This window comes from Ranitomeya variabilis, chromosome 2 (genome assembly GCF_051348905.1).
Source record: "Ranitomeya variabilis isolate aRanVar5 chromosome 2, aRanVar5.hap1, whole genome shotgun sequence".
Taxonomy (NCBI): Eukaryota; Metazoa; Chordata; class Amphibia; order Anura; family Dendrobatidae; genus Ranitomeya; species Ranitomeya variabilis.
Window position 1 is genome coordinate 817792514 of NC_135233.1, and position 18863 is coordinate 817811376.

Below are 18863 nucleotides of genomic sequence, written 5' to 3' on the forward strand. Positions count from 1 at the left end.
TGTGCTAGGTGACACAAAAGGAGCAGTCATGTCAAATTCCGTAACAGCTGACGGGCTCTCACTCACTCCGACTGTAAGGGGGGTAAACAATTTGGCAGTGCGAGTTGGGTCATCCTTTGTGGTATCAAAAAAGGCCCAAACTAGGCAACACTTGCCGCCCCTGCAAACTGCACACTTGCGACTGGTGCTGGCCAGAGTTGGGGCTGAGGATGCAGTGCTTGTTGTGGTTGCATTACTTCATGTCTATGCGGGAAGCCACAACGTAACATCCTCCTCTTCCACTTCCTCTGAGCTACTTGGCTACGTACCTCTGGGTTCACACCAAGTGGGATCTATAAACTCATTGTCATCCTCTCTGTTCTCACACTCCTCACCCTGAGGGTCACCTTCTTCCTGAGTTGACACCACAGTACAGTCTGCATGTGCCTCTAGTATTTGAGTCTCATCAGGATTAGCGGCACCCCTGGTGGTTAACGTCTGGTGGCGAGGGTCTGGATTTTACTCGGACCATACTTCCTCGGCCATGGATCCAACATGAGAGAATTTTGGGCATCGGTGCAAATGCTTTCCTCCTTTGGAATCTGTGAATTTTTGGAGCAGACCTCTGATGCCCATGGAACAGAATGTGTGAACAGCTCTGCAGAATGGCCCATCTGTGGTTCCCCACAGCCAGTTGGGCTTTTGGAAATTTGGGACGCAGGGGGAAAAGAGGGTGATTGGGGTGCCACCTCTGGAGATTTTACTGTGTGTGATGTGGAGGAAGAGGAGCAGAGGCCACTTGATGCAGCACTTGCCATCCACTGGAGCATATGCTCTTTCTGAGCCTCATCTATAAGGTGTGCGGCTGCCAAAGAAAGGGAGTCAAGTAGCCCTTCCAGAAATGATTTTGTCAGTGGCCTTTGGATCGGACGAGACAGTGTTGTTCACTTGAGCTTTCATTGCCATTAACACCTAACCCACGTACACGTCGAACAGCAATCCTATTCCCCCTTCCACCACGATCTTGCTTTTCCCACTCATGTTGTATGTACCTTTCCCCCCTGCTTATTCACAACCTTAGCCCTAGACCTGTCAGTCACCTGTTACTAAATTAATAATCAGTATGTATTGGCTGATAAAGTGTGGCTAGACCAAATGATTTTGATTAGGAAATGTGGCCTTCTGATTTCTCACTGAAACAACGGTTTTGCCTAAACTATTTGAATTAGCAAATGGTGACTCCTGAGACTGCAACACAGTTTTTGCACATCTAGTTATATGCTGGAGGATGGATTTCACACAGGACAGGATCCGATCTAGCTAACTGACAAGTTCACTTGCAGCAGTATCAGGAGTGCCTTCTCTGCACTGTGGCACTGAGAAAATGGCGCCAGCAAAACAAGATGTTCTCTTTTATATGGACAGTCACACGTGACTTCAGCAGCCAATCACATAAGAGCTGGTGTCATGACATTGTGGATGGTTTCTGCGCCATGATTGGCTGTCGGAATGTACACATATAGTTACTAAAGGGGGGAAAAAAATTATACTTTGCAGCTCCTCTGAGCTAGACAGACCCCATCCCCTCATCAAACATGTCCATCATCACGCTCGTCATACAGCACCACTATCCTAGCCAAAGTCATAACAAAAGCATTAGTGGAAACGCAATGATTTACCAAACTGTGACCGCATTTTGCCGACTTTGAGGAAAATGCTTGTGAAACCGAACACTAATCCAAATGTGCTACGTTTGTGCTGAATTTGAGATTGGCAAATGTTTTCTGACAAAGTGCGCTCATCTCTAGTGATGTTTTTGACCGGAATCATGCGGAGAGCGCTTGTAGGACCCTTTAAGGTTCCTGAAGGTGTGAAAATGACCTTGGCAAAGTATATAGAATTTCTGACTGACCACTTTCTTCCATGGTATAAAAAAGAACTGTGCCATCCTTAGCAAAATCCTCTTCATGCATGACAATGCACCATCTCATGCTGCAAAGAATATCTCCAAGTCATTGGCTGCTATGGGCATAAAAAGAGAGAAACTCTCCTTACCTCAACCCTATAGAGAACCTTTGGAGTATCCGCAAGCTAAAGATCTATAATGGTGGGCGGCAATTCACATCAAATTATCCGACCTGGGTGGATATTCTTCCATCTTGCAGAGAAATTCAAGCAGGCACTATCTAAAAATTCACAAGTTCAATGGATGAAAGAATGGATGAATAGGTTGTTAATATCTGATCAGTTGTTCTCGGTGGCGGTGGCTGCCGGCTGGAAATGCTCAATTGTGGAGCTGCTCCGTCTTCTGATAGTGGCCTCGGGTACTGCACATCTGCCTCCTATTCTAATCAATAGGGGGCAGATGTGCAGTACACAGCTGCGGCCACGATCAGAAGAACAGCTCATCGGTGGGGGTGTTGAACCCCCAAACTATCAGACATTGATGATCTATCCTATGGATAGGTCATCAGTGATATAGTGGACAACCTCCTTAATGCTGTAAATTCGACACATGAAAAACAACCAAAAGAGGAAAAATCTTCCACTATTATTGAAAAAAAACACAGGCAAAGATGCTTACCTGTCCAGGCCTCTAAACAAAAGCACTATAAGGGTGCAGCGGACCCAAGTAAAGATGGCAACTACACAGGTGCAGTAATATGAGGCAGCCAGCCTACAATCAGGGATTGGCTGCTTGGCACACCAGTGCAAACAAATAATCTGTATGCGGTGTGATGAAGAGACCCATGTTACAGGTAGGGGGCGCTGCATAGTTTCCTTGGGATGTGCGTGGAGGCGTATCTGTAATGGTGATGGTGAAACAGTGACCGGCAGGATTGTAAATGGCCGGTATGTGTCGCAGAGGGAGTCTGCACTGTAAGCCTGAAGTAAGGTTGTTCTGGGACCTGTAGTTCCACAAGTATTTGTGTTTGTTTACTTAAAAGGGAGGTTTGCATGGTTAGTCAGAGAGCTGGGCGGGACTGGCTAACTACACACACCTCCCATGGGAGTTGTTACAACTACATAATGTGATCAGGGTTTGGGTCACATGGTTGAGTGTATGGAGCGGAATGGTCAGAGTGTGAGGTCCTGTGGAATGGCCTGTGTGTTGAATGTCCTGGAGTGGACTGGATTCCTGGAAGCACATGGTGAGACTGAGGACCTGTATGTTGGAAGTGCCTGGGACTGGACTTCCTGAATAGCACACTGAGAGGCTGTATCTGCAGAGTCTGTGATGGTTACTGTGTTGGGGAAGCTACAGTTCCGTTTGTGGGTCTGGACTATCTGAAGTGCCCTGGTCACATGCACAGTAATCCCAGTTTGGCAGCTTCCCTAGGAACCAGGACTGACAGGATTCAGTGTGTGGAGCAGGAGCTCCTGTAAGGTAACTCCAGATAAAGGGGGTTACGGGGAGAGAAGTATCTGCCATTGGAACAGACTGTTGGTGCTTGTTGTGTTCCGTGGACGTTAATGAACTGTTCGCTGAGTTAAAGTGCTATAGACTATGTGTAGGCCTGTGATGTGTAACATGGCCCATGGTGCGGTTTATGATGTTTAAATAAACCAAATAGACTATTTTTGTGAGAAACCGTGCCTGAGTGCTTTAATCCCGTTGCCAAGCGAGTACCCCCCCCCCCCCAACACACTCAGGTAGCGCTATGTCACAGCGGCAATGTTCACACAGAAAATGCAGAGCATCTGGCTCACAGCCTATTAATGACACCCTATGGCAGGCTGACCAGTGCTAGCTATAATGCTTGCCGTGTGAACAGAGGTCACAGTTTACAGAGCCTTCTGGGCCCAGCTGCACCCTGAAAAATAAATAAAGTGCACAAAAATACATAACAATATGTGTTTGTAAGGTATTAGTTGATATTATGGCCACAATACGTAAGCTGTCAACCCACATGACCATTTTCAGTTTTTTACAACTTATAAAATGTTTGGAAACTTTGTTGTGCATAAAAAAAATTGCAACTGTATTTTGAGTGGGATGTTATTTTTGTTTGTTTTTTGTTTGTGTGTTTTTTAGTTTTGAAAAAAAAATGTTACCATTTGGGAGATTTGTCTGTTCTTAAAATTTGGTTTATAATATTATAATACACCCAAGGAGGTAGTAGGAGGAGAGTCCTAGAAGCTGCTATGCAGGTCCATTGGGCTTTGAGGGAAAACTAAGATAAATGTATGATACTGCTGCGCTAATAGAATAGAAGAAGGTAAAGGGCAGTTACAGGTGAGTAGCATTCACAAATTAGTTAATGGATACACAGTAATGATCAAACAATGCTCAAAGGTTGTCCATATTCTTTAAGGACGAGCTATAGTTTAAGGCCATGTTCACACTTTCAGTATTTGGTCAGTATTTTACATCAGTATTGGTAAACCAAAGCCAGGAGTGGAACAATTAGAGGGGGTCATTCCATGTCAAGTGAACCAATGATTTTTACCACTATATTTTTAATTCTTTTGAGATTTTGTTATTTGGTAATAGTGTGTCAGAGAATGCAAAATGTGAAGAAGAAAAAAATTCTAGATTTTTTTAAAATTTTTTATTGATTTTCAAAGTTCGGAAAAGGTGCGAATTTTGGTGTTGCCTGCCTTTACATTTCTCCCTATAACTCAGGCTAGAAAAGAGATAGAGAAACAATCTAAACACCATTCTACTCAGAACTGTACAGGCTTTCACCAGATATGTCACAAGAGTATCTTTGATAATATTTTACCTATGCGAACGCAAGCTCAAAACTTTAACCCCTTAATCCCATATGACGTACTATACCGTCGAGGTGGGGTGGGCCTTAATTCCCGGTGACGGTATAGTACGTCATACGCGATCGGCCGCGCTCACGGGGGGAGCGCGGCCGGGTGTCGGCTGCATATCGCAGCTGACATCCGGCACTATGTGCCAGGAGCGGTCACGGACCGCCCCCGGCACATTAACCCCCGGCACACCGCGATCAAACATGATCGCGGTGTACCGGCGGTACAGGGAAGCATCGCGCAGGGAGGGGGCTCCCTGCGGGCTTCCCTGAGACGATCGGTACAAGGTGATGTACTCACCTCGTACCGAACGTCTTCTCCCTGCAGGCCCCGGATCCAAAATGGCCGAGGGGCTGTATCCGGGTCCTGCAGGGAGCACTTCCGGGTCGGAGCAGGCTGCAGATGAAAGCTGCAGCCTGCACGGCTGTAAGTGAGATCGGAGATCTCACAGAGTGCTGTGCACACTGTGAGATCACCGATCTGTGATGTCCCCCCCTGGGACAAAGTAAAAAAGTAAAAAAAAAAATTTCCACATGTGTAAAAAAAAAAAAAAAAATCCTAAATAAATAATAATAAAAAAAAATATATTATTCCCATAAATACATTTCTTTATCTAAAAAAAACAAACAAAAACAAAAAAAGTACACATATTTAGTATCGCCGCGTCCGTAACGACCCAACCTATAAAACTGGCCCACTAGTTAACCCCTTCAGTAAACACCGTAAGAAAAAAAAAAAAAAAAAAACGAGGCAAAAAACAACGCTTTATTACCATACCGCCGGACAAAAAGTGGAATAACACGCGATCAAAAAGACGGATATAAATAACCATGTTACCGCTGAAAACGTCATCTTGTCCCGCAAAAAACGAGCCGCCATACAGCATCATCAGCAAAAAAATAAAAAAGTTATAGTCCTCAGAATAAAGCGATGCCAAAATAATTATTTTTTCTATAAAATAGTTTTTATCGTATAAAAGCGTCAAAACATAAAAAAATGATATAAATGAGGTATCGCTGTAATCGTACTGACCCGAAGAATAAAACTGCTTTATCAATTTTACCAAGCGCAGAACGGTATAAACGCCTCTCCCAAAAGAAATTCATGAATAGCTGGTTTTTGGTTATTCTGCCTCACAAAAATCAGAATAAAAAGTGATAAAAAATGGTCACGTGTCCGAAAATGTTACCAATAAAAACGTCAACTCGTCCCGCAAAAAACAAGACCTCACATGACTCTGTGGACCAAAATGTGGAAAAATTATAGGTCTCAAAATGTGGAGACGCAAAAACTTTTTTGCTATAAAAAGCGTCTTTTAGTCTGGTTTCACACTTGCGTTTTTATCTGCATGCGTTTTTAAAAAAACCGCATGTGTGAAAAAATGCATGTAAACGCGGTAAAACGCATGCGTTTTTATAGAAAAACACAAGAAAACAAGAAAAAAACAAAAAACCCTAACCCTAACCCTACCCCTAACCTGAAATACGTGGCACTGAAATACGTGGCACTGAAATATACGTTTATATACGTATATAAGTGCCACGATATTTCAGTGGCCACGTATATAAGTGCCACGTATTTAAGTGCCATGTATTTCAGTGCCACGTATTTACGTGCCACGTATTTTTCAGTGCCTGAAATACGTGGCACTGAAATATACGTTTATATACGTATATAAGTGCCACGATATTTCAGTGGCCACGTATATAAGTGCCACGTATTTAAGTGCCACGTATTTAAGTGCCACATATTTAAGTGCCACGTATTTAAGTGCCACGTATTTAAGTGCCACGTATTTAAGTGCCACGTATTTAAGTGCCACGTATTTAAGTGCCACGTATTTAAGTGCCACGTATTTAAGTGCCACGTATTTAAGTGCCACGTATTTAAGTGCCACGTATTTAAGTGCCACGTATTTAAGTGCCACGTATTTAAGTGCCACGTATTTAAGTGCCACGTATTTAAGTGCCACGTATTTACGTGCCACGTATTTACGTGCCACGTATTTTTCAGTGCCTGAAATACGTGGCACTGAAATACGTGGCACTGAAATACGTGGCACTGAAATACGTGGCACTGAAATACGTGGCACTGAAATACGTGGCACTGAAATACGTGGCACTGAAATACGTGGCACTTAAATACGTGGCACTTATGACTGTCAGAAAATGTTCAGTAAACAGTTAGGGGTAGGGTTTCAGGTAGAATTGGGGAGTTTCCACTGTTCAGGCACATCAGGGGCTCTCCAAACGCGACATGGCGTCCAATCTCAATTCCAGCCAATTCTGCGTTGAAAAAGTAAAACAGTGCTCCTTCCCTTCCGAGCTCTCCCGTGCATCCAAAAAGGGGTTTACCCCAACATATGGGGTATCAGCGTACTAGGGACAAATTGAACAACAACTTCTGGGGTCCAAGTTCTCTTGTTATCCTTGGGAAAATAAAAATTTGGGGGGCTAAAAATCATTTTTGTGGGAAAAAAAATATGTTTTATTTTCACGGCTCTGCGTTGTAAACTGTAGTGAAACACTTGGGGGTTCAAAGTTCTCACAACACATCTAGATAAGTTCCTTGGGAGGTCTAGTTTCCAATATGGGGTCACTTGTGGGGGGTTTGTACTGTTTGGGTACATCAGGGGCTCTGCAAATGCAACGTGACGCCTGCAGACCAATCCATTTAAGTCTGCATTCCAAATGGCGCTCCTTCCCTTCCGAGCTCTGTCATGCACCCAAACAGTGGTTCCCCCCCACATAGGGGGTATCAGCGTACTCAGGACAAATTGGACAACAACTTTTAGGGTCCAATTTATCCTGATACCCTTGTGAAAATACAAAACTGGGGGCTAAAAAATCATTTTTGTGAAAAAGAAAAATAATTTTTATTTTCACGGCTCTGCGTTATAAACTGTAGTGAAACACTTGGGGGTTCAAAGCTCTCAAAACACATCTAGATAAGTTCCTTAGGGGGTCTACTTTCCAAAATGGTGTCACTTGTGGGGGGGTTTAATGTTTAGGCACATCAGGGGCTCTCCAAACGCAACATGGCATCCCATCTTAATTCCAGTCAATTTTGCATTGAAAAGTAAAATAGCGCTTCTTCCCTTCTGAGCTCTGCTATGCGCCCAAACAATGGTTTACACCCACATATGGGTTATCGTCGTACTCAGGACAAATTGCACAACAACTTTTGTGGTCTAATTTCTTCTCTTACCCTTGGGGAAATAAAAAAATGGGGGTGAAAAGATCATTTTTGTGAAAAAATATGATTTTTTATTTTTACGGCTCTGCATTATAAACTTCTGTGAAGCACTTGTTGGGTCAAAGTGCTCAACACACATCTAGATAAGTTCCTTAAGGGGTCTACTTTCCAAAATGGTGTCACTCGTGGGGGGTTTCAATGTTTAGGCACATTAGGGGCTCTCCAAACGCAACATGGCGTCCCATCTCAATTCCAGTCAATTTTGCATTGAAAAGTCAAATGGCGCTCCTTCGCTTCTGAGCTCTGCCCTGCGCCCAAACAATGGTTTACACCCACATATGGGGTATCAGTGTACTCAGGACAAATTGCACAACAATTTTTGGGGTCCAATTTCTTCTCTTACCCTTGGGAAAATAAAAAATTGGGGGTGAAAAGATCATTTTTGTGAAAAAATATGATTTTTTATTTTTACGGCTCTGCATTATAAACTTCTGTAAAGCACTTGTTGGGTCAAAGTGCTCACCACACATCTAGATAAGTTCCTTAGGGGGTCTACTTTCCAAAATGGTGTCACTTGTTAGGGGTTTCAATGTTTAGGCACATCAAGGGCTCTCTAAATGCAACATGGCGTCCCATCTCAATTCCAGTCAATTTTGCATTGAAAAGTCAAATGGCGCTCCTTCCCTTCCGAGCTCTGCCCTGCGCCCAAACAATGGTTTACACCCACATATGGGGTATCAGCGTACTCAGGACAAATTGCACAACAATTTTTGGGGTCCAATTTCTTCTCTCACCCTTGGGAAAATAAAAAATTGGGGGTGAAAAGATAATTTTTGTGAAAAAATATGATTTTTTATTTTTACGGCTCTGCATTATAAACTTCTGTAAAGCACTTGTTGGGTCAAAGTGCTCACCACACATCTAGATAAGTTCCTTAGGGGGTCTACTTTCCAAAATGGTGTCACTTGTTAGGGGTTTCAATGTTTAGGCACATCAAGGGCTCTCTAAATGCAACATGGCGTCCCATCTCAATTCCAGTCAATTTTGCATTGAAAAGTCAAATGGCGCTCCTTCCCTTCCGAGCTCTGCCCTGCGCCCAAACTGTGGTTTACCCCCACATATGGGGTATCAGCGTACTCAGGACAAATTGTACAACAACTTTTGGGGTCTATTTTCTCCTGTTACCCTTGGTAAAATAAAACAAATTGGAGCTGAAATAAATTTTGTGTGAAAAAAAGTTAAATGTTCATTTTTATTTAAACATTCCAAAAATTCCTGTGAAACACCTGAAGGGTTAATAAACTTCTTGAAAGTGGTTTTGAGTACCTTGAGGGGTGCAGTTTTTAGAATGGTGTCACACTTGGGTATTTTCTATCATATAGACCCGTCAAAATGACTTCAAATGAGATGTGGTCCCTAAAAAAAAATGGTGTTGTAAAAATGAGAAATTGCTGGTCAACTTTTAACCCTTATAACTCCGTCACAAAAAAAAATTTTGGATCCAAAATTGTGCTGATGTAAAGTAGACATGTGGGAAATGTTATTTATTAAGTATTTTGTGTGACATATGTCTGTGATTTAAGGGCATAAAAATTCAAAGTTGGAAAATTGCGAAATTTTCAAAATTTTCGCCAAATATTCGTTTTTTTCACAAATAAACGCAAGTTATATCGAAGAAATTTTACCACTATCATGAAGTACAATATGTCACGAGAAAACAATGTCAGAATCGCCAAGATCCGTTGAAGCGTTCCAGAGTTATAACCTCATAAAGGGACAGTGGTCAGAATTGTAAAAATTGGCCCGGTCATTAACGTGCAAACCACCCTCGGGGCTTAAGGGGTTAAAACGCATTTCTGAAAAAAACGTTTAATTTAAAAATTTCAAAAACTGCACATGTGCCTGTTATGCTCCTATTCACATCTGTACCAAAATACAAGCTGGGATCGTGATGGGATCATATTTTAAAAAATAAAACTATTACAGAGTCAGTTCAAAAATCTTGATTTCAGATCTGTTCAGCCTGTGGTCTAACAGTGTGGGGTCTAGATTTACCAAATAATCCATGATTGTTAGATATTCCTGTATTATTTATTATGTTAGAGCTTAGAAGCAGGAGAGGACAGAGGAGAAGCTTTGTTAGGGCTGAGAATGAGCAGGGGTGGACAGTGACTGCAGAGCAGATGACAGGCCGGCAGCTCGGGCCTCCACAGACCGTATTCACACCAAATCTGAACACCCAGGCAACTTCTCAAATGGAGGGAGAAAAATATTCTTAACATCCAGTTCATGTATTGTACAAACCAAGAATACGAAGAGGAGAGATTGTTATATCGGTTACAGGAAGCAGAACCCATCACAGGGACTCCGCAATACCGGACTGTCATCCCATGTAGGGAAATAAAGACAGTGACGTCCATGACGTGGTAGAAGGAGGCACAAGATCGGCAATGGATGACACAACTGGTACGTGACCTGTGAATATGATTAGCGCTGACGGCTACTGGACTCTCCAAAGATTGTGAAAATGAAGACGTAGAAGTGACTTTTCTGCACCTTCTGGTCCAGCGCCGTCCTTTGTGTATCCAAGAAAATCAGACATTGTAAAAGTTACAAAAATCAGATATAACTCAGGTGGAGCCGGATACATGACAGCCGCACATACTCTGACACAGAAGGAAACGGCCATTGCTAGTAAGCGCTTATGGACAAGATGGCATTTCACCCACTAGAAGGGACACATTGATGATAACAGGCCAGTGTAACAACCTACTATTAATTGTTTGATTAGTTCATATTTTATAGTACGAGGATTTAACTACTGGACTATTCTTCTTAAACACTTCATAGATGACATGTTTAGTGATATAGTAGAAAAAAAATTGTTCCATGTATAAATAGGTGGTAGAAATATTGGTTCTTTTAATCTTGTTTTTAACATATAATTAGGATCAGACTGTATTTAGAAAACCACACTTGAGGATGTGATCACCTTTCATCTTTTGGCTTGTTCAATAAATTCAGGTTGAAAATGCTGAGGAAGTTGTTATGATGATTAAGGCTACTTTCACACTGGCGTTTTTTGTCCTCCGTCGCAATGCGTCGTTTTGGTCAAAAAACGCATCCTGCAAAAGTGCTTGCAGGATGCGTTTTTTCTCCATAGACTAACATTGGCGACGCATTGACACACGTCGCAACCGTCGTGCGACGGTTGCATCGTGTTGTGGCGGACCGTCGGCAGCAAAAAACGTTGCTTGCAACGTTTTTTGGTACGTCGGGAACGTCTTTTCCGACCGCGCATGCGCGGCCGGAACTCCGCCCCCTCCTCCCCGCACCTCACAATGGGGCAGCGGATGCGCTGAAAATCTGCATCCGCTGCACCCGTTGTGCAGCGCAAACAACGCTAGCGTCGGCGCGACGCACTGCGACGGGCCGAGTACGATGCTAGTGTTAAAGTAGCCTAAGATGTATTTATTCTGGCACTTTGTTTTTTGTGTTTCTTTATTGTTACATATAAATGTTGAATGCAGCAAGTTGTAATTTGAAAAGAAAAAAGGAAGAAACTCACACAAACATAAAATCAGATGATTCAAGGCTTAAAAAAAAATACAAATGTGATAGATCCCAAGTTGAATCCCTGTACAAATGTAAACAAGGACACAAGTAACACACATGCATGTTTTCACAATTTTAAAACATACGTTTTTTTCAGAATTGCGCATCAAAATTTTTAATTTGATTTCTCCAAAACAAAATATAAAGAAACATAGTCTTGTGACATATCAAATGAAAGCCGGTACCGTTCTGAGAAAAATGATGCCTCTCCCACCTCTATATCTTAATTCTAGCCCGAGATATGATACAAAATGTAAAGCCATACCAGGCCAAAATCCATGCTTTTTCAAAACTTTAAAAATCTGTAAAAAATTAACTGATGAAGAAAAAAATTCTAAACTTTTAATTTGTAATTAACTAAAGTTGTACTTCATAAAAACAAAAAATAAAAAAAATCTAAAGACGTAAGGTAAAAAAAATATTCATATTTGGATCACTTGATATGGAATGACCCGAGGAAAAGTATAATAGAAACTCGTTGCCATGAATGTATTTATCACCCACCCCTGGATTTGGCGAATAGATACCGAGGTAAAAATACTGACCAAATACTGATGGTGTTAACAGTGCCTAAAGGTAACGTTACACATGAGTAAGCCGCCATGTGTTAGTACATGAGATACCACACTATTTCTAACCATTATATGATGGTCCTGTATTTTTCACAAGTTTCCCCCTCTGCAGGTTCTATCTTTAGTTTGTAATTTACTCTAAGCTAATGGGTGGAGATTGGAATCAAAGATATATCCCATAAAATATAAACCGATGGATTACTCACAGTGCTTTCCCTTTGGTAACACATGGATATAAGCATCAGAGGTATGGAGGAAATTATATAGCAGTACTGAGCACTGTAGCTGTGAATCCAGCCCTGGTATAAGTTAGCTAGATTCTGCACTACATGTTTCACTGCTTCTCACTGTGCTATTCCTCCATCCTCCCTTTTACATAGATTTCAATATACTGTTCAATCCCGCACCTCACTGTGCTGCTAGTCTGTCATGTATTGATCAAGATGTTTTTGAGATGTTCTTTTTACGATAGAGAGATGTGTTAAGGAGGCAGGGCAGAGGGGGAAGACATGGCTCATAAGGGGCTAATTAGATACACTACAAAGTTTCTTATATTCGCTTGTACTATTGATTTCCGCATAGTTTACATTTTAAGGAAATTAACATATAGTAATTAATGAGATGCTTTCTTTTCCCTGTTCTCTGCACGTTAGACTTGTGAAAGTAAATGTTTGACTGGTTGCTATGTGCTAACTGCATTTTTCTGCTATTTTCAGCATGTTTATAATTGCCTGATACCGCTGCCTTACTAAACTTGACAATGCGTGTCCTTCACATCTTCTGTAAATGATCCACAGGGAATTTTAAAATGTCACAAAAGTGTCCTTTTAAGTTTAGTTCTGGTAGCAAATGAAGTGGGAGACTGATGCACATAAAAGAAGAACAAGGCGTAAAAATATAATGAAATAGATCTGTATTTCCTATTGCTGTGGGTAAACCAGTCAACAAAAATGATAACTGATCCACTTGTGGCAATAAGTGATCTTGTGAAATCCTAGTTGGTCTGCTGGGATACCCGATTGTTAGAAAGGGGGATGGTGTCCACCGGTTTTCCTCTTGAGGTAAGAGTGTGGGCAGGAAGAGCTGAATGCAGAGGACTGTTGTGCTTGCTCCATTCAAGGTTGGACACTGGTGAAAATTGCTGCGTGCTGTGATCGCCATCATGACTCCAGAAGATGAATGAGTCAAACGCCAGGGAGAATGCATGACCAGCTCCATCCAACTCCGCGTGGCCATGGAGCCCACTGATCTAACAATCATCACCTCCCCAGTAGCAGGGGAATAATTATCGATGAGTGAGCATGCTCGGGTGTTATCCGAGTATCTTGGCAGTGCTCGGATATTATGCTTGAGTCCCTGCGGCTGCATGTTTTGCTGCGGTAGACTCCCGTAACACATGCAGGGATTTCCTAACAGCCACGAGACATGCAGCCGTGGAGACTGGAACATACTATCCGAGCACGCCCAATATACTCGGATAACACCCGAGCATGCTCCGATAACATGTTATCCAAGCACGGTCACTCCTCATTAGTAATAGTTTTTGTGGAGTGGAATACCCCTTTAATTTATTTCTGATGTATGATGGCAGAACATTCATCGAGCCGTCATCTGAGCTGATGGTGATCCGTTCTTTGCTATGGTCACCACTGTTTCTAGAATTGGCTTCCTCCAGAGGATCTGCGGTTTTAGTATTCTTACTTTTACTATCTATGACCATTACTTGTTTGCAGATCTTACGGTTTTATGTTCCCTTCCCTCATACTGGCCATCAGCTAAAGCTAACCGTAGAGCAGCATCTTCACACCCCAGGGGCTTCAGCCTCGTGTCCCACCACCGTGTTTTCCGATGCTCTCCTTGTTTTCTTAGCATTACGTTTGGATGTTGTCGGCCACAGTGTATTAAGAAGGTAATGAGCTGATTAGTACTACAGCTGCTCTGTACTTCTGTGTCCTGACCCCAGAGAGCTCATCAGAGGACGCCTTGTCCGCGTACACTCATTACAACCCTCCTCCTGGAGGATGACGGTTTAATCAAACCTAATGACCCAAGTAATGCTCAGCCGAACCAAAAACACAGGAGATCCCAGTGAGGAGAGCTTTGTGAGCCCTCTGAAGTTGTGCGACTCATTTCTTCATACGTCGCGCTTGTGTTTTGTCTCGTAGGATAAATGATGAAGATGTTCGCCTCATGTTATGGGACACAGCCGGTCAGGAAGAGTTTGACGCCATCACGAAAGCGTATTACAGGGGTACGTATGACCTGATCATTTTGGTATTCGCATCAACTAGTTGGAAACGCTTACGGTTAGCAGCAAATGTTTGGTACATTGGTGCGTCCCGCTGAAAACCAGGTCAGAAGTGGCTGGAAGGTCAGAAGCTGGTCTTAGCACTAGTACTGCTCCATCAGGGGTTGTCACCCAGCTTTCCCAGACTCCTGAATGGAAACTTACAAGTAATACAATGTTATATTTGAGCTACATTTGCCAACCATTCACATCACATCTTTCCAATTATTAGATTAGATGGAAGCACACAGTGATTGGTCCTAAATTTAGTACCGTAATTGCTTGCAGTTGTAAATCCTTAAATGGGTTGCCCCCTTTCAGAACATCTTGATCCTTGGGTCCAGTTGTTAAATTAAAAAAAATGCTTTTTACTCCCGGTCTGTTAATGTCTATGGTGCTGACAGCACAGCAGCCGATCAGTGAGCTCCTCCTACACTTGTAGAGCCGCTGACCTCACTGATTGTCTGCAGCGCCATTGATGTGATGTCAGCACTGCAGACAATAGGAGGTCCCAGGAGCAGAGGCAGACACTCATCACTGGACCAGGGGACAGTGAATAAAACACAGATGTTTTGTTTTTGGTTTTTTTTAATAAAATAAAATCCAAAAGGAAAAAACTGCAGTCAGGATCCAATATTTTCTGAAGCGGGACAACCCCAATAAATCCTCCTCTCTTAGTAGTTACATTGGTTCTGGTTATATATGGACTCGGTGACATAATCTCATGGCCACTATAAGGGGACAGTCACACAAATCGGATAGGGGAAGTGTATACGAGATGATGCAACATGTCACCCACACGCCGTAGAGCGCATCTACTGCTGACTGGTGCTGTGGATTAGAAATTGGCACCGCCAATATATGCAGTGGATTTTTACAGCAATTTCACCCTTTGTCATTACAAAATCCATACAACTTTTGAGTATATTTTTACATTTTATGGCTGCAATAAAGTCCAGTGTGGACATAACTTTATAACTCCTAAGTGCCAGCCGACAGGAAAATCAGGAAACGTATAGGTGCAGGGTCTACATCCCAAATTGTGCAGGAGCCATGCGTTACAGGGTGGCAGTGGTGTGAATGGCGCGTTTGCCTGGGATTCCTCCGGGTACTGCTGTTTCCTCCCACGCTGTAAAGACGTGCCGATGGGGAATCTCGATTGTGAGCCCCACTGGGGACAGTTATGTGGAAAGTAATGGCGCTAAATAAGCAAATAAAATCAAGTCTTGGGGGATGGGCTTAGTGCAGCAAGGAGCTTGGCGTTCTGGCTTAGAAGCTGTTTTGGTCCTTAATAACGATACAAGTAAATCACAGGAGAGCTTTCTGTAAGGAGACCGTAATTATCACAAGCCATGAATCATCAGTAGCATGGAAAATCCTCACTTAAAAGTAAAGGCTCAGGAGGCACCAAGGAATCATTCTAAAAAGTACGACCAGAAAAGGACCAGGGGCTCCTGCTGACAGTGATGTCACATTGATGCGTTCCGGCATGACGTGTCTGTATGTGAACCAGATTCTTAAAGTACGCGCACCATAGTTGCTGCAGAATACTGCTCGTAGGCGCTGGAGTGCCAGTGGCATCACTCGTTCTATGCTGTCCTAACGACGCTTAATGCCACCTACAATTGTTACTCTTCCTATCACACGGGTGTAGATGACATCCCAACGGGAGCATCAGTAGACCCAGGATATTACTTGGGCCTCATTCACACGTACATGGGAAAAAATGGTGCATCAGTATTGTGCATCAGTATCAATCAGTGTGTCATCAGTGTAGGGTCCGCTTGTCCATTTTTACCATCAGTATATGGTCCGCGTGTCCATTTTTACCATCAGTGTACGGTCCGCGTGTCCATTTTTACCATCAGTGTACGGTCCGCGTGTCCATTTTTACCATCAGTATATGGTCCGTGTGTCCATTTTTATAAAAAAAAGTTGTACTCTGTAGTGCTAGAGCATGTCAATGTGAAATATACGAAATATGAATAGCAATACTGCTTCTGGGTACTAGGAAAAAATAAGACGCTTAGCACATAATTTGGCCATTTCAGGCATACCCAGCAGCCAACGACAAGGTGGTCTCAAAACTGCTGGGTCCTAACTTGTCTAGTGTGATTACCTCTTGCTGGCTGGCACTTCCAAACTAATGTGAACAGGTGCATACTAGTATCTAGAAGCAGGATTGCTATTCACATTTCATATATTTCATGTCTACATGCTTTAGCACTACAGGCTGCTCCTAGTATGCACCTGTTCACATTAGCTTGGAAGTGCCAGTCAGTCTTTTGTCATTTGTCCGACTTTTACCATCAGTGTACGGTCTGTGTCCGATTTTACCATCAGTGTACGGTCTGTGTGTCCGTTTTTACCATCAGTGTATGGTCTGTCTGGTTTTTACCATCAGTGTACGGTCTGTGTGTCCGTTTTTACCATCAGTGTACGGTCTGTGTGTCTGTTTTTACCATCAGTGTACGGTCTGTGTCCGTTTTTACCATCAGTGTACGGTCTGTGTCCGTTTTTACCATCAGTGTACGGTCTGTGTCCGTTTTTACCATCAGTGTACAGTCTGTGTGTCTGGTTTTTACCATCAGTGTACGGTCTGTGTGTCTGGTTTTTACCATCAGTGTACGGTCTGTGTCCGTTTTTACCATCAGTGTACGGTCTGTGTCCGTTTTTACCATCAGTGTACGGTCTGTGTCCGTTTTTACCATCAGTGTACCGTCTGTGTCCGTTTTTACCATCAGTGTACGGTCTGTGTGTCTGGTTTTTACCATCAGTGTACGGTCTGTGTGTCTGGTTTTTACCATCAGTGTATGGTCTGTGTCCATTTTTACCATCAGTGTACGGTCTGTGTGTCCGTTTTTACCATCAATCATCAGTGTTTTTTACAGATGGATAAATAAATTACAAAGTTTATCCTATACTTTGCAATGTTAAAACTGAAAAAAGGTTACATGTACCATTGAGTTTTACACAGACATACTGTCCGTGAAAACCCATTGACCTGTGAAGAGCACCATAATGGGTACTTGTTATATCTGTGAAAAAACCACTGATGCGACACGGATGTGTGAATGAGGCCCAGAAGGGGTTTTCCACTGCACTTATATTGACACCCGGCACCCCCGACTCTGTGGCAGGATGTAAACCGTGTACAGAACAGCACAGCTTAGTGGCCACTGCCAGGTACTGCAGATCGGCTACTGTACAATGAAATCCTATGTGACTACTGTTCTTTACGCTTCAGAGCTAAATATCACTCTCATCAGTTTACCTTAGTAATGCTGTCATTACGGATTCTCCAGCTGCATGACCTGGACAATCTTACCCACTTACATATATAATAAGAGGCAATTATTTTGGAAATAAAGCGCCACGGGATCACACGACTGTTATAAATCTCTGGGTAGACTTTTTTCAGTTTTTAAAGCACGCTTTAGAGGTTTTGGGACCCCCACCAATCTTTAGGAAATAGAAGTGTCTAATTATATATATATATACTGGGTACTATACATATGTATAGAAGTGTTTAAAAAAAAAAATATACATGCGTGTGTGTATGTATATGTATATGTGTATATATATATATATATATATATATATATATATATATATATATATATATATATATATATATATATATATATATATATATATATATATATATATATATACACACACACACTCACTGGCCACTTTATTAGGTACACCTGTCCAACTTCTTGTTAACACTTAATTTCTAATCAGCCAATCACATGGCGGCAACTCAGTGCATTTAGGCATGTAGACATGGTCAAGACAATCTCCTGCAGTTCAAACCGAGCATCAGTATGGGGAAGAAAGGTGATTTGAGTGCCTTTGAACGTGGCATGGTTGTTGGTGCCAGAAGGGCTGGTCTGAGTATTTCAGAAACTGCTGATCTACTGGGATTTTCACGCACAACCATCTCTAGGGTTTACAGAGAATGGTCCGAAAAAGAAAAAAAATCCAGTGAGCGGCCGTTCTGTGGGCGGAAATGCCTTGTTGATGCCAGAGGTCAGAGGAGAATGGGCAGACTGGTTCGAGCTGATAGAAAGGCAACAGTGACTCAAATCGCCACCCGTTACAACCAAGGTAGGCCTAAGAGCATCTCTGAACGCACAGTGCGTCGAACTTTGAGGCAGATGGGCTACAGCAGCAGAAGACCACACCGGGTACCACTCCTTTCAGCTAAGAACAGGAAACTGAGGCTACAATTTGTACAAGCTCATCGAAATTGGACAGTAGAAGATTGGAAAAACGTTGCTTGGTCTGATGAGTCTCGATTTCTGCTGCGACATTCGGATGGTAGGGTCAGAATTTGGCGTAAACAACATGAAAGCATGGATCCATCCTGCCTTGTATGGAGCATCTTTGGGATGTGCAGCCGACAAATCTGCGGCAACTGTGTGATGCCATCATGTCAATATGGA

General features: G+C 42.6%; 1 protein-coding gene across 1 annotated transcript in view; it reads left to right on the forward strand.

Annotated features, from left to right (window-relative positions):
• RAB23 (RAB23, member RAS oncogene family) overlaps positions 1–18863 on the forward strand; it is a 79075-nt gene that overhangs the window by 20671 nt on the left and 39541 nt on the right. The window contains exon 3 of the mRNA XM_077289998.1: positions 14291–14376. Coding sequence (XP_077146113.1) covers positions 14291–14376 — 86 coding nt within the window. The remainder of the gene's footprint in view (positions 1–14290; positions 14377–18863) is intronic.